Source organism: Ranitomeya variabilis, chromosome 6 (assembly GCF_051348905.1).
Source record: "Ranitomeya variabilis isolate aRanVar5 chromosome 6, aRanVar5.hap1, whole genome shotgun sequence".
In the NCBI taxonomy this organism is placed as follows: domain Eukaryota; kingdom Metazoa; phylum Chordata; class Amphibia; order Anura; family Dendrobatidae; genus Ranitomeya; species Ranitomeya variabilis.
This window is the reverse complement of record NC_135237.1, coordinates 407284486-407311869: the sequence shown is the minus strand read 5'-3', so window position 1 is coordinate 407311869 and position 27384 is coordinate 407284486. Positions and strand designations below refer to the sequence as shown.

General features: G+C 43.5%; 1 protein-coding gene across 1 annotated transcript in view; it reads left to right on the top strand.

Annotated features, from left to right (window-relative positions):
• The first annotated feature begins 1232 nt into the window (after positions 1 to 1232).
• Positions 1233 to 27384, top strand: part of TWSG1 (twisted gastrulation BMP signaling modulator 1) — a 57469-nt gene continuing 31317 nt past the window's right edge. The window contains exons 1-3 of the mRNA XM_077270208.1: positions 1233 to 1373; positions 7357 to 7516; positions 22952 to 23051. Coding sequence (XP_077126323.1) covers positions 7391 to 7516; positions 22952 to 23051 — 226 coding nt within the window. The 5' untranslated portion in view covers positions 1233 to 1373; positions 7357 to 7390. The remainder of the gene's footprint in view (positions 1374 to 7356; positions 7517 to 22951; positions 23052 to 27384) is intronic.

Here is a 27384-nt window from a genome sequence, read left to right as displayed (position 1 = left end):
TCCTGAACATAACCTAGGGGTGAAAACAGATGAGCAGCTACAAAACCAAATTATAAAACCATTTACCAGCCCTGCCCTGGGGCTACATGCATAGGGTGCAAGAATTTATCAACCTCATTGTGCCAATTGGGGCTCACAATCTGACTTCCCTTTTAGTATGACTTTGGATTGTGAGGGAACTGGAGTAAAAGGAAGAAACTCACGTAAACACTGGGAAAACATACAAACTACTTGCAGATATTATTGGTGGGATTTAAACCCAGGACCTCAGCTTTGGAAGACAACAGTGCTAACTATTTTGAGCCAACATGCTGCCCCAAAATTGCAGATTTTCCACTCAGATTTCGTGATGAAAAACCTAAGACTATGTGGATCCGCAGCGGATTTAATGCTGCGGATCTGCAGCTGTTTTCCATGCGTTGTACAGTACCATGTAAAGGTATGGAAAACAAAATCCGCAGTGCACATGCTGCGGAAAAACCGCGCGGAAACGCAGCGGTATTTTTTCCGCAGCATGTCAATTCATTGTGCGGATTCCGCAGCGGTTTACACCTGCTCCTCAATAGGAATCCGCAGATGTAAAACCGCAGGTGAAATCCGCACAAAAACCGCACAGTGCGTTTTACCTGTAGATTTGGCAAAAACAGCGTGAAAAAATCCGCAACGTGTGCACATAGCCTAAAGTAACATCCAAGTAGGTGAGATTTTACCATTTAAATACTATATAGATTTTCCATACAGAAATTGACAAACATTATTCTGTAGGTTTGAAGAATGCATTTCACCCACTGCCATGTAAAGAGATAAAATCTGTAATGCAGATCTGCTTTAAAAAAAAAAAAAAGCATTTATCATGTAATACATGTGTATTTTGCTGCTGATTTCCCACAGATTTGCACCGAAATCTATCATGTTACCATGTTCATGTTACCTAAACATTTTCCCTTGATCACACAAAAAGATAAAGCATTGTCTATTCCTCCAGTGTGAATGGATCCGTTCTAGAAAAAAAAAAAAGCATTGTTAATAGAAAAAAAAAGCACACTAGACCATTGTAATCCAAGATAAAAAGCCGCTCTTTAGGTTCTCAGGGCTTTCTGTGTGCAGTGATGGTATCTAGCAGAAGAATACCAATCATTTGTCTATGGGGATGGAAAATAGGAGGGAGGTGCTCTGGAAACTCACTGCAACTTTTTTTTTGTGAGCATATTGGGGGCTGGGATATCCCTGCTCCTCCTTCTCCTTCTTTTCCACACGCCATCAGTCTAGTAGGAGGTTAGAGAAAGCTGGATAGTTTGATCCTTGTTGAAAGGAGAAGTATAGTGAGACAAACCCTAAGGTGAAGTTGGGATCCCATACCATCCAATTTACTGGTAAGAACCTGGGAGGAGGTGGGCTTGATTGTCAGGGAACATGAGAAATTGTCTTTTTTTCTCCTTGGGGTAAAATTCAAAACTGCAAAGAAACCAAGTGTTCAGTGCAATGACTAATTCTTCTTCACGTTTGTGTCATGCAGGGTTGGATTTTATAGGTAGAGGAGGCCGGAGAGAGATGTATGTAGGAACCACCTATGGCAAATGACTGCAAGGAATGTTATGCTGCAATTAGTTACTCTGGGCTGTGTTGCTGTTAACCCATGTCATTCCTCTTCATTGCATTAGTAGTTATTGGAATTCTGGACGGTTTGTGTTTCGATTACATCTGGATGGCTGCGTTCTAGATTATCACTACTATGCATTCACTTTTCCGCCAGAGTCGTTAAAGAATGGCCAGGAAGGCTTTGTTAATACTGATATATTATTTATCACCTTGCTTCACTAAATGCCTGCGTTCCCTTTCATAAAACGAATTTAATCAGAAATGTAACAGAATTTTATTAGATGTCTTAGCTAACTGATTGTAAGGGCAGATTGCATGATCTGACCTCTGTAACAAGTATATTTGGGCTTTCTATGGGTATGTTCACACAGGGTGTTTTTGCAACTTTTTTTATTTTTTTTTCTCACATGATAAATGCATGTGTTGGCAAGAAAGAAAGTGCAGACATTATGTGCGGGTTGTTTTTTTTATTAGGTATTTATTTGAATACCACTACCTTGCTGCACACCATTTATTTGAATAGGTGAAAAATACTGCAATAATTGACATCCTGCAGTTTCCCAAATATGCACGGAAAAAAAAAAACCAAAGCAGCGTTTGCACGAGATTTCAGAAATCTTCACTGACTTTGCTGATACTGTGAAATGCGACATAATGTACCCCAACTCCCTGAGAAAACAAGAAAATTAAGAAAAAAAGTTAATTATAAGCGATTTGATGTAATTCTTTTAATAAAAGATACAGGTGGTCAAAAGTGTAGAAATAAAGGATTAAGGATGCAGTTAGTTGAATTATACTCTTGTTATTATGGGCAGTGTTTGCCTGCGGTGCCAAGGGCCCTCCAATAGCACCGGCTCTGGGGTACCACTCTTCAACTATGTGCCAATATTACATTGCCCTCATTCACAAAGCCGTAAAATAATAAACTTGATAGCTTGTTAATGAATGATGAGATGTGGCCTTTGTCTGTACTGTACATTGTATATATAGTGCATTCTACTCCTCATGCACAGGGGCCCGCCGGGGGATTCACCTGTTCCCCTATGGGCCAGTCTGAGCCTGATAGGATCAGGATTGGCAGGTCCCAATTTACTGTCCTTTTCCATGTGCTCTTTTTCTGGACGCTAGTAATTGTAATCACCGAGTGTAACCCTATAATTAATAAGATTTGTTTGCTTTTTCCCATGTGTTTTAAAGCTACATGACCAGGACAAGTTCTCATAAAACCTGATATATTTACATATGGGTCTATAGTGCGAGGCATATTGTGTCCTGATGTGGGCAACAAACATTTTTATGAAGTGTCTATCACTAATTGAGAAGCGCTAGAGCCAATCTCCTAATACCTGAGGATCATAGTACACATGATGCCCAATACTTTTGTGAACTTCAAAGTATAGCAAAATAATCTAGGCATAAAAACTGAATAATTTACAGAATGGATTGAAAAGGCAATTATGACGTAACAATATTTAAAGGGCAGCTAAGGGTAAAATATATATTTATAGTGCGCATATGTACGGTATGTAAATGTTAACAAGGTTCTCCTGACTAGATATGTGAACTAAAAGGAGATCCCTAGGGGTAGATGTTTCTGGACTCCTTGTCTAGCATCCCGTTAAAAAACACGCATCTGAATGACTGCTAACAGGGAGTAATAGACGCATTTGCTTACATGACTATAGCTACCTTTACATGTATTTTTTACATATATCATGCAGGAAGCTATTTTGTAAAGCCAGTTTGACAGTTTAATTATGCTCTAAGTATAATGGTAATTAATGTATAATGATAAATAATACCATAATTGTGACATAGCAATAAATTGCATTGTGATGTATAAACAAACCTTTAAGCCACTTTCACTCTAGTGTTTTGTATTAACTGGGCGTCAGGCTATGTTCACACGCAGACTTTTTTGCGTTTTTTTTCATGCAAATAAGAAGCTGCATTTTACAGTATCAGCAAAAGCTATGAGATTTCATTTTTTTCTGCATTTTTGTAGTGTTTCTTTTGTCTCCCATAGTAGGCAATGTGAGAGTGGAAAAAGTTTGTGTTTTTGTTTTTAAATAAAGCTACATTCCCACAATGAGCTTTTGGTGAGTTTTTGATGATGCAGATTATCTGCACCTATTATGTACATTAGGTCACTTAAGGTACCTTTACACTAAACGACTTACCAACGATCACGACCAGCGATACGACCTGGCCGTGATCGTTGGTAAGTCGTTGTGTGGTCGCTGGGGAGCTGTCACACAGACAGCTCTCTCCAGCGACCAACGATCAGGGGAACGACTTCGGCATCGTTGAAACTGTCTTCAACGATGCCGAAGTCCCCCTGCAGCACCCGGGTAACCAGGGTAAACATCGGGTTACTAAGTGCAGGGCCGCGCTTAGTAACCTGATATTTACCCTGGCTACCATTGTAAAAGTAAAAAAAAAAACAGTACATACTCACATTCTGATGTCTGTCACGTCCCCCGGCGTCCACAGGGTTAAAACTGCTTTCGGCAAGAGCGCTGCTAATATGCACGCGCTGCTGCCGAGAGCTTCCCTGCACTGAATGTGTCAGCGCCGGCAGTAACAGCGGTGATGTCACATCTGTGCTCTGCTTTACGGCCGGCGCTGACATAGTCAGTGCAGGGAAGCTCTCAGCAGCAGCGCATGCATATTAGCAGCGCTCTTGCCGAAAGCAGTTTTAACCCTGTGGACGCCGGGGGACGTGACAGACATCAGAATGTGAGTATGTAGTGTTTTTTTTACTTTTACAATGGTAACCAGGGTAAATATCGGGTTACTAAGCGCAGCCCTGCTCTTAGTAACCCGATATTTACCCTGGTTACAAGTGAACACATCGCTGGATCGGCGTCACACACGCCGATCCAGCGATGACAGTGGGTGATCAGCGACCAAAAAAAGGTCCTGATCATTCCCATCGACCAACGATCTCCCAGCAGGGGCCTGATCGTTGGTCGCTGTCACACATAACGAGATCGTTAGCGGGATCGTTGCTACGTCACCAAAAGGGTGACGTTGCAACGATATCGTTAACGATATCGTTATGTGTGACTCAGCCTTTTGATTACCAGCTGTCCAGGCATGCTGGGAGTTATAGTTCTTCAACAGCTGAAGTACCACATGTTGCTTAAAGAAGTTGTCCACTACTATTACATTGATGGCCTATCCTTAGGATCGGTGATTTGATGTCTGATTGACTGGGATTTGACACCTAGCACCCCCACCTATCAGATGTTGGCGGCCTCTTGTTGGAGGTACTTGATAACATCTGATCGGTGGGGGTGCCAATCAGACATTGACGACCTATCCTAAGAATAGGCCATCAATGTAAAAGTAGTGGACAACCTCTTCAAGTCAGCAGTAGAGTTTTAGGCTTTAAATAGGAGGATACTTTCCTTTAAAAGAGAGGCCTAAAACTTCACAAGATAATTAGGTCTCCATCAGTCAGCAAGTGGAATGTTTTCTGGTTATCTTATCTTGGTATGGGGTAAACCCCTACTAATGAAAAGATTTAACATTCTTCTTGTGCCAACCCTGCAACCAACAGCGGGAACAGAATCTGATCTTATTATCCGATAATGAAACTTAAGTCAGAGATAACTTTGCTTGTTGTGCTGTGGCCCTCCAGCTCTGTGTTTAGCTCACTGGGCTGGAAACACTGGGATATTGCTCAACGGCACATCAGAAATGCAGCTGTTATGTCATTTTCTAAATGACCCCCAAGACACGATCCACTAAGTATAAAGTGTTCTGTAAAATGCACAAAATGTGAGGTCACATGCACTATACCAATTCTCCATGGAGTAGAATACTAGAGGTACATGTAGGAATGTTTCCATATAAACATGGAAAAAGGATGAATGAGCTTGCCATAATTCGGCAGTTAATCGCTGTGATATAAGAATATCATCAGCTGCGATGCCCATAAAGGTTATTTTTTACTCTCAGAGCATTTTAAAATGATTAATCCGCTTCACACTTGCATTTCACACCGTGCGCATTAATAACACTACACATGGATTTTTTCTTTGTGGCATTGAGGCTACCGTCACACTAGCAGTATTTGGTCAGTATTTTACCTCAGTATTTGTAAGCCAAAACCAGGAGTGGAACAATTAGAGGAAAAGTATAATAGAAACATATGCACCACTTCTGTATTTATCACCCACTCCTGGTTTTGGCTTACAAATACTGATGTAAAATACTGACCAAATACTGCTAGTGTGACGGCAGCCTTAGGCTGTGTTCAGATGGGCACATTTCATGGTACATATATTGGACTGCAATGCCCGGACTGTCTGCTGGTCTCCAATCCTGAACTTTCCGCCCTCAGGGACAAATGAGGCTGTGCGTTCAGGTCAGGAGACTTGCAGTCAGTCTGAGAATTGCTGTCTGTATATAGATTAAGAAATATGTCCGCCTGAATCCGGCCTCAAAAGTGTTATAATTTGTCTGCAGTTTTGACTTTATAAAACTGCTGATACTTTTGGGTAGGAGATATGCAACAGAGTTTAAAGGGGTTTTCACACAAACAAAAGTTAATTTTAATAAGTAAATGTTGGAATAATATTAATTTTTCATAATTGGATATGTTCCTGCTCTGAGATAATCTTATAAATATGCCCCTGCTGTGTACTGTGTAATGGCCGTGTCTGACCATGAAGGAACATGGTCTGATCATATCACAGCTCCTGGGCAGGGGAGGAAGCAAAAGAGTATACAGACAGTACAGCATGGGATCACAGCTGCTTCTTTTTGTGAGATAAAACCTTTCACAGCCTGTTTTTAATCTGTCTTACTTAAAATCATTTTCAATCCGATGCTATAATATCTGTGCACTTGTTTTTCACAACTGGCTGAAGATATGGTAGTAAGTTTTCTCAATGGGGGTAAGACATTCACTTTTCAGATCACCTCAGATGCAGTTTACATTCTGATCCAAGTTTCAGATTTTTCTCATGGAGGAGTACCTCTTCCTAGTGCTGCTGTCTTTACTTGGATGTATCAGCACAGCTCCAGAACTGCACTTATTTTCTCAGTATGTGCTTTATTCCTTGTCCATTTTGTTATCTCTGCTATCCATAAAACTTTAGATAGTTCCTTTTCCACTACAGATCTGTATACATATGCTGCTATCATCTTTTAGGTTGCAGTCAAATGGCCATATAAATTGGACCGAGATCTGAACATTGTGCATGGATTGGCTGGCGGCTCTCCCGTCCTTAGCGTGATGGCTTCATGTATTTCTGTGCAGCTGTCACACTCAGGTTGGGAGAGCCTATGCTCTGCGTTTTGATCTCAGACTGATTTATATGGCCATCTTCTATGGTAGAAAGTTACTATTTAGAACATTGCTGAACTTTCTATTTAGGAAGTACCGGTAAATGAACAATAAAAAAAAAAAAAAAAAATCTGTTTGAAGATATACATAGCTTTTAAAGTTTTATTAGTGCATAATTTTAATATAGGCATCATTGTAAAAGAAAAGTTTTAATATGGCATTCGCTGCTCCCCTAAGTCCTCTGAAGTTAGTCCCGAACACTAAAATGCTCTTTTGCCCTCTGCAGTAAAGACTCCACAACCCCTTGCCCATAAGTGATGAATGTAGCATCCAACTAGGGGCTGTTACTAGGGAATGGCTAGTTCCATGTTGATGTTTTTCTGTATTCCTAACAACACATTTTTGCCTATGGTATTCATAGAAAAGTTTATAACACCATCTTTTCTGTATATTTTCAGATTTCCGTGGTCATTTCCAGTGTGATCTAAAAGAATGAAGCAGCTGTCCGCCTTTCCCATTCCAGCGATAGCCGTCATTTTAGGCCTTATGTGGACTATGCCCATTCACTGCTGCAATAAAGCTCTGTGTGCTAGTGATGTCAGCAAATGCTTAATACAGGTACCTTCGATCTCTAGCCTTATGCTTGTCTTCTCTCAGTCCATCGGAGAAAGTGCTGTTGAGAGTTTTCCCTATATGTATGTAAACGTAAAGCAATGCATTATTTGTTGTTAACATGTCATAGCAAAGTGATGATATCAGTCAGTCAACTCGGGTTGTGTTCTGCTGGTCCCTTAGACCTTGGGCCCACTGGATCCTCTGGCGACCCTGGTAAATCAGTGCAATTATGATCATCTAACAACTCAACCAACCTGGTATTCTATAGATAAAATTCATATTTTTAATATAGATTCTTAAAGGGTTACTCCCATCTCAGCTGGATGGCAATGAGGGTAAAACCTAACAACCTCTTCACGTAATAATTGGGGCTGCCTTACCAAAAACCAAAACATCACAAAGTTATACCTTTGAATAAGTGATACTAGAAACCAAATTTGGGTTGACTGGGTTGGCTACAGCTTTTATTTAACAAAAAACACAATACATACACTACAAAAAACTCATTCACCATCCATGCCTATTTGTTTTTTTTTTTTAATGCTTATACTGTTTCTTTAGCCCAAACGCTAATTATGCAAATTGTCTCTTCAGAGAGGAAGAGAGCTAGAACTCTAGTGCCACCTATTGGAAGGTAGCAATCCTACTAGTCAATGTTGACCCTTTAACGAGCCTTGTCACATGACTTAGGATAATAGCCAAACCAGAATCTCAATGTGCAGACACTGTGTTTCGGGGTACTGCCCCTCATCAGTGCAAAGCGGAGATCTGGTTTGGCTGTATAAGAGGCGTCAGACCATTATCCAAGAAGTATCGTTTCTCCCTGCCCAAACGAAATTCCAAAGGCCCAGGGCCGTATTTAGAGTTTCTGCTGCCCTAGGCACTTTTCGTGCTGCCTCCCCCATTGGCGAGTATGACTAATGCAGACACTATCGGTGTCGGTACAGATGCGGAAAAACTGCAGTGTCTGCCGCGAACAGAGAAAATCGCTGATGTGAAAGTAGCCTTAGCAAACCTTTCCATTAGTTGTCATGTGAGAATCTGGTGGATCTCATACACAGTACATGGTCAGTTGATTCTGCCACAGTTGCACGGTTTGGCTGACAGATTTTTAAGGGCAACCTGTCAGTCGATTCATACTACCAAAACCACGGGCAGCATCAGTCAGACTGCAAACAGGGAAGTTTATCTCTGCAATGCTCTGACGTTTCAGAGAGAATAGTGTGAAGAGCTGGATGGGTAATTTAGTGCGAGGACGGACTAATCTGTTGCTATCGTCTGTGGGCTTCTCACTCCATGTCTCTAGATCAGGGGTGGGCAATTTATTTCCCCGAGGGGCCAGATGAAAGACCATGACTGTTGTGGAGGCCGAACCAATAGCATGAAAATAATTCTACTCAATATTAATTAATATTAATTGTACCACTTAATATTGAGCAAAATTAAGTATGCTGACACCCGCTATATATCTTTAAACCCCCCACAGCCCCTTATATACAGCATGAGCCCCACACAGCCTCCCCATATACAGCATGAGACCCACATAACCTCCCCATATACAGCATGAGACCAGCCTCTCATCTCCTCAGCAGCCTCCCCTCTCCATCCTCTCCTCAGCAGCCTCCCCTCTCCAGCCTCTCCTCACCAGCCTCTCATTTCCTCCCCTCAGCAGCCTCCCCTCACCAGCCTCTCATCTCCTCCCCTCACCAGCCTCTCGTCTCCTCTCCTCAGCAGCCTCTCGTCTCCTCTCCTCAGCAGCCTCTCGTCTCCTCTCCTCAGCAGCCTCTCGTCTCCTCTCCTCAGCAGCCTCTCGTCTCCTCTCCTCAGCAGCCTCTCGTCTCCTCTCCTCAGCAGCCTCTCGTCTCCTCTCCTCAGCAGCCTCTCGTCTCCTCTCCTCAGCAGCCTCTCGTCTCCTCTCCTCAGCAGCCTCTCGTCTCCTCTCCTCAGCAGCCTCTCGTCTCCTCTCCTCAGCAGCCTCTCGTCTCCTCTCCTCAGCAGCCTCTCGTCTCCTCTCCTCAGCAGCCTCTCGTCTCCTCTCCTCAGCAGCCTCTCGTCTCCTCTCCTCAGCAGCCTCTCGTCTCCTCTCCTCAGCAGCCTCTCGTCTCCTCTCCTCAGCAGCCTCTCGTCTCCTCTCCTCAGCAGCCTCTCGTCTCCTCTCCTCAGCAGCCTCTCGTCTCCTCTCCTCAGCAGCCTCTCGTCTCCTCTCCTCAGCAGCCTCTCCTCTCCTTACCGTCAAGCAAAAAAGGCAGCACACTGCAGCAGCACACTGCCAATTTTATGTGTACCTGGTAGCCACTTTACGGCATCTCTTATACCAGGTCCTACGCTTTCCTTCCTCGCTGAGAATAAACGTCTCCATGTGAATGGGCAGTGTGCTGCCTTTTTTGCTTGACTGTATAGGAGTTGGTAACTCTAAGGTTCAGCACCTGTTCACACTTGATCTATGTTCGGATGTGACGGTCAGTTTTTTTCAAATGTATTGTCTAGCCTTCTGACCGAGCACTCCGCCTCCTAGTCACAGGTGTCTTAATTGCAGCAGGTCCAGTACCCCTCCACAGAGAAAGAGAATGTTAGTCTCATGAGAGGTTTTCATAGGTACCCATTCACACGGAGACGTTTATTCTCAGCGAGGAAGGAAAGCGTAGGACCTGGTATAAGAGAGATGCCGTAAAGTGGCTACCAGGTACACATAAAATTGGCCTTTTTTATGCGCTAAACGCTCTAATTTTTCATATTTTTAGTGCAGTAATGCAGTTCAATTTCTGTGTTTCATGTTTGCATGTGTTAGCGCTGCAGTGTGCTGCCTTTTTTGCTTGACTATTATAGGAGTTGGTAACTCTAAGGTTCAGCACCTGTTCACACTTGATCTATGTTCGGATGTGACGGTCAGTTTTTTCAAATCTCCTCTCCTTACCAGCCTCTCCTCTCCTTTCCAGCCTCTCCTCTCCTTTCCAGCCTCTCCTCTCCTTTCCAGCCTCTCCTCTCCTTTCCAGCCTCTCCTCTCCTTTCCAGCCTCTCCTCTCCTCAGCAGCCTCCCCCACCAGCCTCTCATCTACTCCCCTTACCAGCCTCCCCTCACTCACATCAGCAGACTCCCGTCTCCTTTCTCACCTCACTCCTCTCTGCAGCTTCCTCTGAGTCCTCACACACTGCCCGCCTCCTCTCCCTGCTCACCGCCGACTTCAGTATCTTCTCCCACAAACATGTCCGTCCTGCTTCTCTACAAAAAAGCAAAATGTCTTCCAGCTTGAAACGTGTAAATCACCACAATCTGTGTCTCCCCTGTATGTGCATGCTGAGACAGGACGGAAGGGCTCTTACCTGTAGACAGCAGCCGTGGACCTTAGCAGGGTCCCCCCTCTGACAGGCAACATCTGAGGGGGCAGACAAGCACAGAGGTGAGACCCCCAATATCACCAGACCCCCCTGATGCTCCCTGTACAAACCCCCCAGTCACCTTCTCACCACATGGGGGACAGTACTGGCAGAGCACAAGAAGTGCAGCACTGAAACACTTCCCCCCGCAGATGACACAGAAAGGTTCCTTGTTACCGAGGAGACAGGAAATCCTCGGGCTGACAGCAGTTAACTCCTTACTGTCTGTGCCGTCACCTGCGGAGTATCCCTGAGGGCTCTCACACCTCCAGTCTGCTCCAGTGCTCCTACATAAGAGCGCGCAGCGTGTCACATGACCCGCGTCAGGACCGTGATACACTTGGGCCTGCTGCTTAAAGGTACAGCACCCATTTCTGCCCCATACAGTAGTCAGGGCTGTAATGCCCTGATGGCGGCCCTGCGCCCGAGACCCCCTCCCCCCGCAGCAGCCGGGACTGAGGTGGGTGGGTGGGGCGACCCCGAACTTTCAAAAAAAAAAAAAATTTCTTAAACTTGCTGAGGTGCCGCCCCCTGCATTGTCCCCGCCCTAGGCACGTGCCCTCGAGTGCCTAGTGGCAAATATGGCCCTGCAAAGGCCAGAAGCTGCTTTATTGCAGGCCTTGCAAATAAAACTTATCGGCCATGGACAAGAACCGCCGTGCTGTGACAACTAACAACCATACTGACAAAACAATCTTGCTATAACACTTTTTTTTTTTTTTTTAAGGGAGGGCAGGCGGGCTCTTCCTGAGGTAAAATCTGGCTGAATGGCCATTGGTACCCTTTTCCCACACACGTAATGGAAGCCCCCCCCCTACTTTACGTAGGGAATATAGGGGGGGTCACATGGCCACACAGCCTCTAAAGCTGATTGGCTAATTCAGGTTACTAGCCAGAATGGTAGTTTTTCTGTTATTTATATTAAGTATTTTATTGGTAAATCTGGCTCCAATCAGCCGTTTTGGCGGTCGTTTAGCGGCTGACAATTGGCTGTCAGTGCGTTGCCGTACGGTCGCCGGGATATTTATGGCCAGGTACTGGCAGGTTTCAGGCAGTGTGAGGTGACATTCAAGAAAAGAAGACCTCACGTCTATATGGATAACCTACTCCAACAGGTCCTTGCGAGGGCAGCTGAGGACGATGGTGTCGCATGGCTTATGTCCTGCCTCACTTCAAAGCCTGTTACTGCGGCTCCGGAGGTCGTACCTGAACAACCGGATCCCAGCTCCGCACCGCGACCCATACCTTTGCCTCAGTTGTCTCCGCCTAACCACCGCGGCAGCGCCAGGAAAAGGAAACCCAGAGCAGCTTATTCCCCATCACCGGCATCTCCCGCACCCAGGCATCCTCCGCTGGAGAGCAGCAGGAAGTCCCGCCTCCCTCCGTCAAGAAGATCCCGGAGTCCGTCGCGCGATGCCCGGCGACGTCGCGAGGAGACGCCGCCTTCGTCATCAGGCACCGCCAGCAAAGCCGGAAACAGTCGCGGCCGGAAGAGTCGGGCGGTGAGAGCGCCAATTTCAAATACCGGTTCCCCTCACTCGGCGGCTGCGGACTTCACCTTCCCAGCTGCTTCCAGGATTTTGTCAGCGCGTACCCAGGACCCAGAAGTCGTGCCTGCCTTATCCACGCAGATGCGCTCGCCTAACACGGAGGGCTTGAGCGCAGGCTGCTCAGCTGAGACACCATCCGATGACAGGAGCGCTGGAAGGGGTGAGATTATGGATCCTCATTTGTCTATACTTAATTGTGATATTAAGCGCATGGTTCAGAATGCCCTTTCTGAGGCCTTAGGCGGCTCTCTAATTTCTAGTCCCCACTCTACCCCTCCTATAGATTTGACTGCTTCTGTCCCTAAGAATATTTTTAAGGAAGCGTTAACATGTGATTTATCTCCGTTAGGATTTCACTTGAGCTCCTCCACCAAGGAACTTATTTGGAGCAACCATTATGTGGACCTATTTTCTTTACTTCCCCGTAGAGAGCAGCCGAGTAGGTTAGATAAGCAGGATGACAAGCCTGATTCAGAAGATGCTAAACGTGCTTTTAAGTCTTTCAACAATTGGCTGCAGGCTTTTGCTATTTACTCGGCTGTCCTTGGAGAGAAGTCACCTCACTTATGTAGTCAATTGTTCCAACATATAGATATTATTTTAGAAGCTTATCGCAATTTCGGCGGAGTTGCTTGGCTTCACTACGATGAGGCCTTCCGCCAAAAGCTGGCGGTTCACCCTGAGGTCCACTGGGGTAGTAAGGATGTGGGTTTATGGTTAAATTTGATGCTCCCCCAGAGACATTTTTCATCCAGATCCTCTTCTGCTCCTGTCTCTAGGAAGGGCTTCTGTTTTGCTTTCAATGAATCTAATTGTAAATGGAGCTCCAATTGTCGTTTTCGCCACGAGTGTTCCTTTTGTGGGAACACACACCCCGCTTTCAAATGCTTCAAAAAGCAGTCATCTACATCCGTGTGTAAGGAGTCTAATGGAAAGAGCACGGACGCCAGTGAAAGTGGAAAACATGGTTTCATGGCTAAGTCAATACCCAGACCGAGTGAGCAGTAACCTGCTTTTTAACGGTTTTTCTTTTGGTTTTTTTGTTCCCCCTTTCCAAGGGGCTGGTTGTCACATTGTTGAGAATTTACGTTCGGTGGATCTATATCCTGAGGTTGTAATAGAAAAAATCAAGAATGAGTTGGATCTCGGGAGGGTAGCAGGTCCTTTTTCCTCCCCACCATTTGTCAATTTTAGAATTTCTCCACTAGGTGTTGTACCGAAAAGAGATCCTGGTTCTTTTCGGCTTATTCACCATCTATCCTTTCCTGCGGGTTCCTCTTTAAATGACGAAGTTGACAGTTCAGCCTGTTCTGTGTCGTACTCTTCTTTTGACAAAGCAGTTGACATTTTACGTCACTTTGGTCAGGATGCATTATTGTCTAAAGCTGATATTAAATCTGCCTTCTGGCTTCTTCCTGTTCATCCTGACGGTTTTTCCTCCTTAGGCTTTCATTTCCAGGATTGTTTTTTCTTTGATAAATGTCTTCCGATGGGTTTTTCTTTGTCTTGTTTTTACTTTGAGAGTTTTTCTTCTTTTTTACATTGGGTGTTGGAAACAAATTCTCCTGGGGCCGGCATTTTACACTATTTGGACGACTTTCTTTTTGTTGGCCCCCCTTCTTCCCCCGACTGTCTCAGGACGTTGAATTCTTTTGTTGATCTATGTAGTCACTTTGGTGTGCCTCTTGCTCAGGAAAAAACTGTTTTGCCTTCTACAGCAATTGAATTTTTAGGTATAATTCTGGACTCTTCTACTATGGAATGTAGACTCCCTGTTGACAAAATCACCAAACTGCGTTCTGCTTTATTTAAATTTATTTCCAAACCAAAATCTACACTTAAGGAGTTACAATCTTTATTAGGCCTTTTAAATTTTGCCAGCAGAATCATTCCAATTGGTAGAGCATTTTCCCGCCGCCTTTATGACTCCACAAGCGGCGTTTCTGCTCCTAATTCCCATGTGAGAATTGTCTCCTCTTTAAAGGAAGACGCCAGGGTCTGGCTGTCTTTCCTTTCTGAGTATAACGGTATATCTTGCTGGCAGACGCCCTTCACTTCTGCAGATTCTTTGCCGTTTGTGTTTTCTGTTCATGCCTCTACGGGCTGTGGCATTTTATTTTCCTCGCATTGGTTAGCTCAGGATTGGCCCCTTGCGTGGGTCTCTTCTGGTGTTACCAATAACTTGATGGTCTTGGAACTCTTTTCCATTTTTTTAGGTATCTTTCTTTGGGGTCCTCTTTTCCAAAATTCCAGAATTGTCATTCTGTCTCTTGACCCTGGCGTGATTTTCTCTGTTAACACCTTGTCATCCAGAAACAAATGGGCAGCGAGCATCTTGAGACATCTGGTTCTGGCTTGCCTTAAGCAGAACATTTGGCTTAAGGCAAGCTCAGGCAGAAGTAGATTTCATACCGCAACTGATGCCCTATGTGCACGTCATTGGTCGACCTTTCGTTCACAGGTTCCAGAAGCGGATACGGAAGAAACCCCTTGTCCTCCTTTAATCTGGGATGTGATTTCGGTTTGATCCCGCACTATATTAAGGAATCTTTGTCTGTTAGATCATGGGCCAGCTACTCGGCCGCATGGCTCGCTTGGCTGAACTTTTGTAGTTTGCATTCTTTTAACCCTAGAGTGGCTAATGCCGTAACTGGTTTGAAATTTTCTGAGTCATTAGTTTTTCAAGGTCTATCCTATTCTGCAGTGTCTAAATATTTGGCGGGTGTGTCATTTTTTCTCAAGCTTTTTGGGGAATTACCATTAACCTCATTTTTTCCAGTTAAACAGTTCTTAAAAGGGCTTAGGAAATGCACTTTTCAACCTGATACCAGACGGCCTATTTCTTTGCCTCTACTTAAAGATTTATGTTCGGCTTTGAACCAGGTTTGTTTAAATTCTGAAGAAGCATTGTTGTTCCACACAGCCTTTTGTTTGGCATTTTTTGGGGCTCTTAGAATAGGCGAATTGGTTTCTGCCAATAAGTCTCGTCCGTCTGGTCTTAGGTTGTCCGATTTAAGGTTATTTGACGGTTTTTTTCACACTATTTATTGGGAGATCTAAGACTCATCAGCTAGCTAGAGGAACAACTATTAAAATTGTCTCTTTTCCTGATCCATTCATCTGCCCTGTCTTGCACATTGGGCTTTGGTTACGCGCCAGAGCAATTACGGAGGGACCGTTGTTTATCCATAAAGACGGTTCACCTGCTACAGTCTTTCAATTTAACTTTATTTTGAAAAAATGTCTAAAAGCCATTGGCAAAGGTCATCTCAGAATTTCCTCTCACTCGTTTCGGATTGGAGCTGCAACTGAAGCTTCTAGGGCTGGCCTCTGTGATTCTCAAATTAAACAAATTGGGAGATGGGAGTCAGGGAGGTTTAAGCTTTATGTACGTCACAACTTATATGATTACTAATTTTTGATTTATTTCAGGTCCGGTAATAGTTTGGATAATCGGTCATTCTTTTATTTTCTGGGCACTGAGACGAGCTTCCCAAAGGTGTTATACGGAGAATTTGTCCTTCGACCCGGCATTGGTCCAAATTTTTTGGCATGGTGTCCGTGGACTGAGTTGGTATAATTTAAATTTTGAATTTCAGCACTGTATTTCTTTCTTCCCTTTTCCCGATTTAGTAATCTTTCATATAGGTGGCAATGATCTTGGAAAATCCAGAACTCTGGATTTGCTCGCTAAAATGCGATCTGATATGGTTAAGCTTAAACAATCCTTTCCTCTTCCAGGCTTTGTATTTTCCGAGATCATACCTAGGTTGTTATGGCAATCTCCTGAATCCAGGTTTATGGATAAGATTCGTAAAAGGGTGAATAAAGGCATGGAAAGATTTTTTCCCTTAATTAATGGCTTTTCTTACAGGCACATTGATCTCGAGGGTTTTTTACCTGGACTTTTTAGGCAAGATTCAGTTCACTTATCTAACATTGGCTTTGATATTTTTAATGTTGATATGCAAAACATAGTGGAAAAATGGCTGTGCGGTGTGGGGGGGCCTCTCCTCTTTGAGTCAAGGCTCTTGGGAAAATCGCCCAGTTTCTGGGTGGATGGTTTGGTGGTTTATGGAATATTGGTCAATTACTGGATTATTTATTTGGGTTTGTTTGTTATGACATTTTATAGTTACCCAAAATAAACATCACGGCCTTATTTTTCCACTATGAAAACCTTGTCGTGTTTTTATTTATGTATGAATGAGGTTTGTGTTGCCATGGAAGCCCCCCCCCCTACTTTACGTAGGGAATATAGGGGGGGTCACATGGCCACACAGCCTCTAAAGCTGATTGGCTAATTCAGGTTACTAGCCAGAATGGTAGTTTTTCTGTTATTTATATTAAGTATTTTATTGGTAAATCCGCCTCCAATCAGCCGTTTTGGCGGTCGTTTAGCGGCTGACAATTGGCTGTCAGTGCGTTGCCGTACGGTCGCCGGGATATTTATGGCCAGGTACTGGCAGGTTTCAGGCAGTGTGAGGTGACATTCAAGAAAAGAAGACCCCACCCTCCCTCCCTTAAAGGGAACCTGTCACCACGTTTTTGGAAGATGGGATAAAAATAGCGTTAAATAGGGGCAGAGGTGGGCGTTACATTAGTGTGTGTGTTATGCGTTTATTACCCACCTAAGTTGCCGAAATAACTTTGCAAAGTCTCCGTTTTCGCCTGTCAATCAGGCTGGTCAGGTCACATGGGCGTGGTGTCTTCACCCAGATTTGGCGTAGTTTTCCGTTGGTGGCGTAGTGGTGTGCGCATGCCCAAAGTCCGGAATCCTCTTCCAGGGGATTTAAAATAGCGCGGTGTTCGTTATTGCATTGGTGATCGGTGGGCGCGGCCATCTTCCTTTGGCCGCGCGTGCGCAGAAGCGGCGCTCTGCTGGCCGCGGCTTCAGGAAAATGGCCGCGGGATGCCGCGCGTGCGCAGATGGATATCGCGGCGGCCATTTTCCTGAAGCCGCGGCCAGCAGAGCGCCGCTTCTGCGCACGCGCGGCCAAAGGAAGATGGCCGCGCCCACCGATCACCAATGCAATAACGAACACCGCGCTATTTTAAATCCCCTGGAAGAGGATTCCGGACTTTGGGCATGCGCACACCACTACGCCACCAACGGAAAACTACGCCAAATCTGGGGGAAGACAACGCCCATGCGACCTGACCAGCCTGATTGACAGGCGAAAACGGAGACTTTGCAAAGTTATTTCGGCAACTTAGGTGGGTAATAAACGCATAACACACACACTAATGTAACGCCCACCTCTGCCCCTATTTAACGCTATTTTTATCCCATCTTCCAAAAACGTGGTGACAGGTTCCCTTTAAAGATGTACTTTGTCGTGATGTTTATGTTGTGGGAAAATCGCCCAGTTTCTGGGTGGATGGTTTGGTGGTTTATGGAATATTGGTCAATTACTGGATTATTTATTTGGGTTTGTTTGTTATGACATTTTATAGTTACCCAAAATAAACATCACGGCCTTATTTTTCCACTATGAAAACCTTGTCGTGTTTTTATTTATGTATGAATGAGGCTTGTGTTGCCATGGCATTGGAAAGCCCCATTATTTTCCTACACTTTTGACTTAACTCCTAAAGACCCAACCAACTCCTTCACAGTCCTAGGTCCTTTTCTTATTCACTTTAGGGTCCTATATTCTTGGCTGACATGGTAGTAAGTGTCCAAGCGCCAGCCACAGTAGGTGATCTAAATGAAGAGCCTTAACTCCCATGAACTCCCATGGAAATGGTGTAGCTGGCCAGGCTGCTTCGTTTTCATAACTCTAATTTTTTTGGGTGTTATGGAAAGAGTGTAATACAGTCTTGCTCACAAGCTCATGGACCAGATTTTATCAATACCGCTACTAGCTAACAATTAAGTACCATTACAGAGTACTGGTCACTTTCTATTAATATGTAAATTGTTCTCCTAAATATGGTGTAACTTTTTTTTTTTTTTTCCTGACCTATCGATTGAGATATGGCCCCCTCTTCTGTCTGCAAATCTAGTCTTGTTAGCCAAGTAGGCAAGGTCCTAAACTCTGTGGGCGTCTAAACGAGGACCAAGCTCCCTTGGTAAACAAGATTAGACTTACTAATCGGGAAGAGAGAGCCACATATCAATGCTGGATAGAATGGAGAGGTGCAGATAATGAAGAAAGGAACGAAAAAATGAAATATGTAACACATTTATGGCAAGTGAAATATATCCCTTTTTTATGTTTTTAATTAAAAAAATAACCTTTTTGAGGAAAGTTGCAGTAGGAAGCACTGCTCATTGAGTTTTCCTAATGTGTTTTTTTTTAAACACACTTAACTTGAAGATAAAACAAAACATAGACAAGGTGCCTAATACTAGAAAAAAAAAACTATAAGGAAGGACAAGATTCATAGAACAAGTATATTTTTATTTAATTAGTACCTTATTCTAGAAAAAAACACACAAACGTGGCAGGATAATATTCATGTAAGGACGGAATGTACGACGTGCACATTAAACACTGACTAATGGTCATGGGTACGTTTTCCTGCTGCAGGGAAAGTGAGGAGCGTGCTGCCACCATTACAGCTGTCTGGACGACAGGTCTGAACAGACATACTGGTGCCTGCACGAGTCCTGGGAATGGAAAGACACCCAGTATTTAGCTCACTATGCCTTTAAGAGCAGACCCTGTTACCACATCTAAAAGTGAACTCTGCTGCATTGTAATTTCGCAGTTGAAGATAACATTTCTTCTCAGCTAGATTGTGAGCTGTTCTGACTTGTTGCATTTCACTCCTGCTTCGCAGATGGCTTGTTCTATTCTATGTCAGCCATTATTCCTCTTCTGCTTATCTTAGTAAGGTAACCCTAGCTCTAAATAGAAACTATCCTAGTAATGAGCATATTCCCCCAGATACACCTTCTCCAGCCCCCGATATTAGCTGGGAGACTGCTAAATAACCGCAGTTCACTTTTATCTTGGAATTCTCAGGCCATGTGCACACGCTGAGTATTTTGTGAGTATTTTACCTCAGTATTTGAAAGCCCAAACCAGGAGAAGAACAATCAAGAGCAAAGGTATAATAGAAACACGTCACCACTTCTGTATTTATCACCCACTCCTAGTTTTAGTTTATAAATACTGAGGTAAAAAACTCGCCAAATACTGAACCTGTTGTATCTGGATAAATGTATAACCAGTGGTTTGTTTGTTTTTTACCTCAGGGACTTCTATTGATCAAGGAGCATTAAGGACCCCAATCCTGCTTGTATTTATTATCTCCCATATTCAGTAATAGAATGTGGCTATAGTTAGATTTCTGCACTGCTGCCCCCTCTATTCTAAGGACTGGAATTAAGGGACCACCAGTAACTGCTGAAGAGACACGTGCCTCTTCATTTATAAAATAGTAGGGGTCTCAGTGGAAGCTTTCTCACCAATTAGAAAGTGATGGCGTATCTTAGTAACCTGCTGTTATTTCCTATGGTGGGAAAATCCTGTAATACCCTCCCTACTTAGTTGCATTTAATGCTTGTGGTAGATCACCCTACCTGTCATATAAGCAAAGGAAAGAACCGAATCCAACTACCATTTAAAAATCATCAGGCTTTATTCACACACGTGGGAACTAATGCAGTTGAAACACACTAGGAACAAAAATTCTGACTCCATTAAACCTCAATTCCATAATATATCCAAGAACCATTTTTTTTTTTTCCCCACATCGTTAGCACAGACGGTAATGGTGCTCAGCAGTACTCACAGATCGCGTCAAGTTTACTTCAACTTTCTGAATAGAAAGAGACGGGGTCCGATTCATGAAAGAATTTATCAGTTTTCAGGTGTAAAACACTGTGAAAAAATGGCAACATTTTTAACAATGATGAGTTGTGCAAAAGTTTAGCAACTTTTGCCGTTGTCATGCCAGATTTGGTAAGCTCTGTCAAAATGGATGGGGCTGGCAAGGGGACAAGGTGGAACTACTTCTACTCATCAAATTAATTAAAACTGACTGTGTTTCTTATGCCAGAAATACTACTCAAGTTCCTGACTGACTAGAATAGCATTTCTCGAGGCGCACACACCGTGAAGATGCGCTGAATTAATTAAGTGGTGTGCGCCCCTTAATAACTTTAGGCACATCGTGATCCAGCAAGTCTTTCATTAAGACTGGTGTACACAAAGTCAGTCTTAAGGTACCTTCACACTAAACGACGCTGCAGCGATATCGACAACGATGCCGATCGCTGCAGCGTCGCTGTGTGGTCGCTGGAGAGCTGTCATACAGACCGCTCTCCAGCGACCAACGATGCCGAGGTCCCCGGGTAACCAGGGTAAACATCGGGTTGCTAAGCGCAGGGCCGCGCTTAGTAACCCGATGTTTACCCTGGTTACCATCGTAAATGTAAAAAAAACTAACAGTACATACTCACATTCCGGTGTCCGTCAGGTCCCTCGCCGTCTGCTTCCTGCACTGACTGTGAGTGCCGGCCGTAAAGTAAAAGCAGAGCACAGCGGTGACGTCACCGCTGTGCCCTGCTTTCCGGCCGGCACTCACAGTCAGTGCGGGAAGCAGACGGCGAGGGACCTGACGGACACCGGAATGTGAGTATGTACTGTTAGTTTTTTTTACATTTACGATGGTAACCAGGGTAAACATCGGGTTACTAAGCGCGGCCCTGCGCTTAGTAACCCGATGTTTACCCTGGTTACAAGCGAACGCATCGCTGGATCGGTATCACACACACCGATCCAGCGATGACAGCGGGAGATCCAGCAACGAAAGAAAGTTCCAAACGATCTGCTACGACGTATGATTCTCAGCGGGGTCCCTGATCGCTGCTGCGTGTCAGACACAGCGATATCGTATGGATATCGCTGGAACGTCACGGATCGTACCGTCGAAGTGACCAAAGTGCCACTGTGAGACGGTACCCTTAATGATTCAACCTCATAGTTTGACACCTGTTTGTGGCTGGCTGGATTCCACCAGCCTCAGTTTCCCAACACTTCTCCCATGCTACAGGATCAAATCTCTGCTAGCCACATAAGAGCGCTCAGTTTTGACCAGTGGCATGGTCATTCCGCTGGTCTGAGCTGTCAGTCTTCAAGAGCGCACAGCTAAACATGAAGCCGAGAGGCAGAAGAGAACATTAGAACAACCCTTTGGTAAAATCAAAAACTGCATTTTGGGGGCCATAGGATCTGACCGTTTTCAGCAGAGTTGACAGTTATTTAGTGTCTTCAATTATTTTTATATTTATTCCCTCCATGTAATAATTCAAGAAATAGTTATGTGAATATAACTTGGATTCTTCAGAACTATACAGAGGGAGCAATAATCATTGTCATGGATGTCTTCATACTTTAGAAATAACTAACACTGTAAGGTTGGGTCGGTAAACTACCGCCGATCAGCTTCTTGTTTGCAGATCAGCGGTTGTTTACTAGCCTGTTTAGACAGGCAGACTGCATTAGTTATGCGCACAGAACAATCTGTAATATATTGATCTCTGCGTATAGACTTTAACTGTTCGGGGGGGCACGTGTCCAGCGTACGCAGCGTAATGTGCTGTCGAGAATCATGATTTTTACATTCGATTGAGTTAGATTTATAATGCACAACATTCGTTAAAGAGTATTCCTAAGAACTCTCATTTCCTGATAGTCTGAGTATTGGATGAAATGATTTTAAACTGACTAAAAATCGTCGTTCTTGGCAGCACATCGTCCTGTGTAAACAGAAACTGTGCTCCAGTGAACGATGGAGGTCTGTTACAGATTGTTCAGCGCATATACGAATGTGGTCTGCCTGTATAAACAGGCTATTAAACTACCGCCAATAAGCAAACAAATGTTTTATCTCCGGTTGTTTAACGCTGTAAGTCGGGTGGTGTAACCACACATTTAACAATAATTTCACCCAACAAACGTGTGTTTTGCTTATTCGTTGGGTGATTGGCAGCCTGTTTACACTGCCTGCTTATTGGCAATTGAGCTTTCTTGAGCACACTCATGATAATCGTGCAGAGTAAATTCAGCTTAAGTCCTAAAATTAAGAAATGTCAACTTTTATCTGTTCGTACCATGGTGCTCCATTCTTACATAGTAATTGCTCATCATATACCAGGTAAATCTGGGAACTTTACTGTGTCTTGGAATACAATTTAGAAGTTGCGGTGTAAACAGAAGCTTAATGACTTCCTTTTGTGTGACTCCCCCCTGCAGACCTTTGTTCTGCTCTAGACCAGAAGTATCCGCATTATAAATCCTGGTTGTTGCATTTCTCATGCTGGGAGCAATAATGAGCACTAGGACAATTTCACTGAGTTTTGTCTGTCTTGATTTTATCACACTTTACAAGCAGAGCTACTGACTTTCACATGCAAAAATACACTGGAAAGCCCAGTGTCAGAATTTCCAGATGTTAATGGTTTTAGTGTGGTGATCTTTTTTTTTTCTTTTTTTTTTCCTTTTTTGATGCTAATTTTTATTTATTTTTTTACTCTTTTTGTCCAATGCTTTACCAGGAGCTTTGCCAATGCCGGCCTACCGATGGAAACTGTTCATGTTGTAAAGAATGTATGCTGTGTTTAGGCACACTCTGGGACGAGTGCTGTGACTGTGTTGGTAAGTCTGTGCTGACATGTTATATCTTCTGTCTCACTATTTGGCCAGAAGTCTCTAATCATATACAGATTTTACGCAATTTCATGATTTGCATAATATTTTTTTTTTCCCTTTTAGGACAACAATTAGTTTGGGTCAGGGACGGACTGGGACTAAAATTCAGCTCTGTCATTTGAAAGCACAAAAGCCCTTGCTTTCCCTGCTTTCTTTGCCCAGATTGAGGTCTATATTACTCATACAACCCTGACTGCAAGAAATCGAGACTACTTCCTATATTTCCATTAATACCGCTATATAAGATTTAATAATATTGTGATATAACAGACAAATCTCAGCAGATTTACCGTGGTAATAATACTGCCATACTGATCATTAGCCAAAACCTCTGTACTATGACTTATATCACCACCATACAATGACTATATATTGGTAATATCAGTTCTACACCAGTGCTCTGCAGTCATATTTGTATGTACTGTGAAGGTTCTCACCAGTTACACTCTCATTGATTGTCATTCATTTTCCCTTTTATTTTTTTTTATTTGACTCTGACCACCAAAACCATCCATAACTCAGCTCTTCAAAATCTAACACAGAAACATCCTGGACTTACTGCTTTTCCAGCCCCCTTCTCACATCCCACCCCTCTACACAGAACATATAGTGGTATAATCGGTGCCCTAGAGAGTAGTAGTCTCTCCTCTGTGCCCTGTACGGTAATATTACCCTGTTTTTGTTCCCAACACAATAACCAGTGCCCTCTCTGTGTCCTTAATTAGTAATAATGTTCCCTCTGTACGTCCTCCTGGCATTAATGTCCCCCCCCCCCCCCCCGTGTCTCTTTACAGCATCCTATAGTAATAATTTCTCTGTCTGCCTCCTTATAGTGCGGTAATTGCCCCTAACCACTTATAATAATTACTCCAAACCTACTTAGAATACAAACACCCCTACGCATTCTTACAATAATAATGCCTCCTGTGCTATCCCTTTAATAATGATTCCCCATCCCCAATATGCTGCCCTACAGTAATGCACCCCCCCATTGTGCCTTCTTATAACAATGCCCCGAGCAAGGTCACACATAGAAATCACAGGACGTCTTTGATAAAAGAGGTTCGCGGCACATAGGTGTGGCCACAAGGGCAGACTTCCCACCTTTAAGACACGGAGAAGGAAATGTATTGCAGCACTACCAGTTATTTCTCCCATTCTGAAGCCCCTTAGTGTTCGTGCCAACTATGATACTCCTTCCATGGCTCCCATAGAGAACAATGCCCCAACACAGAATGATGTCCCCATTTCTCTACCTATACAGTATGGAGGCATAACAAACCTCACACAGGAAGATGGTCACCACAGGTCCCCACATAGTATGATGGTCATCCCAAACCACACACACACACACACACACACTCACAGTATAATGGTCACGCCAGTCCCCCACGCACACAGGGGAATGAATGTCACCGAAGCTTTCCCATACACAGTATAATGTCCACCACAGCCTTCCCACACATTATGGTGGCTACCACTGACTGCCATACAGTATGATGGTTCTTACACAGCATGATGATCTCCACAGCCCCCACACATTACAATGGTTAACAAATAGCATAATGGTCGCCACACACAATATGATTGTCATGTAATTTCCTGTAGCATTATGATTTAAAACACTCAATACTGGAATATCATATGCTATTATGACTAAGAACGCACAAGTTCGAAACATGTCAGTTTGTGCATATCCCAGGGAACTGCACTTTTTTTTTTTTAATCATGAACATTTTTTTATGATTTTCAATAAAATGTTGTTTTCATATTAACCCCTTCATGCCGCAGCCCTTTTTCATTTTTGCATTTGTTTTTTGCTCCCCTTCTTCCCAGAGCCATAACTTTTTTTTATTTTTCTGTCAATATAGCCATGTGTGGAGGTTGTTTTTTGGTTTTACCATATTTTACCATATTGTTTACTAGAAAATGGGAAAAAAATTCCAAGTGCGGTGAAATTGAGAAAAAGTGCAATCCCACAACTGTTTTTTCGATTTATTTATTTATTTTTTTACTTTTTTTTTACCATGTTCACCAAATTTCCAAAACTGACCTACCATTATGATTCTCCAGGTCATTACAAGTTTGTAGATACCAAACATGTATAGGTTCTTTTTTATTTAAGCGGTGAGAAAAAAAAAAATCCAAAGTTTGTTAAAAAAAAAAAAAAAATGCAAAAATTGTGTGATTTTCCGAGACCCGTAGTGTCTCCATTTTTCGTGATCTAGGGCCGGGTGAGGTTTTGGCTTTTTTTTTTTTTTTTTTTTGTGCGCCGAGCTGACGTTTTAAGTGAAACCATTTTGGTGTGGATACCATCTTTTTATCGCCCGTTATTGCATTTTAATGCAGTGCTACGGCAACCAAAAAAAGTAATTCTGGTGTTTTTTTTTTACTTTTTTTTTTGCTACGCCGTTTACCAATCAAATTAATTCTTTTTATATCTTGATAGATTGGGCGAACGCGGCGATGATTTATTTATTTTTTTTTCGAACAGCATCAGATACTACCTTGATTGTCGTGCAAAGCTTTCCCAGCCACTAATCAAATTGCTTTCAAAATAGAAGTAAAAAAGGAAAACAGCACAAAAAACTGAAAAAAAAATTGGACTTTCTAAAACTGACCTACCATTATGATTCTCCAGGTCATTACAAGTTTGTAGATACCAAACATGTATAGGTTCTTTTTTATTTAAGCGGTGAGAAAAAAAAATCCAAAGTTTGTTAAAAAAAATAAATACAAAAATTGTGTGATTTTCCAAGACCCAGCGTGGCAATGTTTCGGATGTAATATCACATCACATCACATCACATCACATTATTAAATATGCTCTGGCCACTGAAAAAAACAAACAAAAAACAATCAAACAATATTTTGATGCCAAGTATAAGACCACATTCCCTGTAATTTTATAAGGGGCTTGCAAAGGAGTCCCTTGTTGTTTTGTGCATATAGTATGCAAACCGGCATCTGATTTATCAATAAAATCCTATTGGCATTTCCGAAAAAAACGTCCGGCTGCCAAATATCAAAATGAACCAGCAAGGAAAAGATAAGTCCCTAAAGATAACAGACGGGGATATAGGCATTAGTTATACAACACTATTATAAGTCAAGGAATGAGCAAATATTATTTGCATATCAGGAAACATGTCCAGCTGCCATATATAAAAAAAGAACCAGCAAAGAAAAGACAAGTATCTAACGTTAGCAGAAGGAGTATAAGCATTAGCTATGCACTACTTATGTAAGTCAAGAAAGGAGTAAGGGATTGATGCAAGCCCAAGCAAAGAGTGGGAAGAATGAACTTGCCCGCTGCAGTGCGGTTACAGTCCACAGACATATACCTATAGAACAGGAACGGAGTAAGGTGCAAGTGTCAGAGGGACATGTGGAAGCCGCCCAATGCGTGTCATGTTTTATTACTTACATATGTTTTCCCTCTGGCAGGTGCATTCGTCTATCTTCAGCAACTCCATCCTGGTGGTCTTCAGTCCATCCATCAGCACTACTGGCCAGATCTCCAGCTGTCACCAGTCCTGTCTCCTGCCTCTTCACTACCTCTGATGGCTGCAGAGAATAGCGTCCGAGCAGTCAGTGAATCTGACACTCCTCCTTCCTTCTGTGTTCTGACAGGTGCCTGACCCATGTGAACATTGGCCATCACATCAACCTCCCCTCCCCTATAGAAACTTGCCACCCCCTGTAGTGAGGGGGGCTTTATTGGGGAATGACTGCACTGGCCCACTCAGGCAGCATTCACTCTGCAGCTACTGCTTCTGAATGGGCCAGTGTGGCGGTTTTGTAATAAAGCCCCCTCAATACAGGGGGTGGAGGTAGCTACAGGTGTGGGGGGATTTATGTGATGGCTCATGTGAACATTAGTCAGTCAGTTTTATTTCTCAAAACTGCTCAGGAGGAAGGCAAGTTGTTATCTGTACTGACTGCTCGGAGGCTGTTCCCAGCAGGAGGCAGGAAACTGGATTGGCTGAGATCAGCCATACTTACCAGGCTCCCATCCTGCCTGTGCCTGAATGCTGAGAAGCCAGGGGCGTGTCCTGGGATCCCGGGGGGCGTGTCCAGGGATACCAGGGGGCGTGTCCTGGGACCCCGGGGGGGGCGTGTCCTGGGATCCTGGGCTCCTGCATCGTAGAGCGAGTGGCAACATCAAGTAGGAGGAGAGGAAGGGCCCTTCTAACATATTCTGTAGAGTGCACGCCCCTCTCTGATGGCAAAAGACTAATTCTCCTCTATCGGAGAACAAGACATTTCAGCAGCTGAT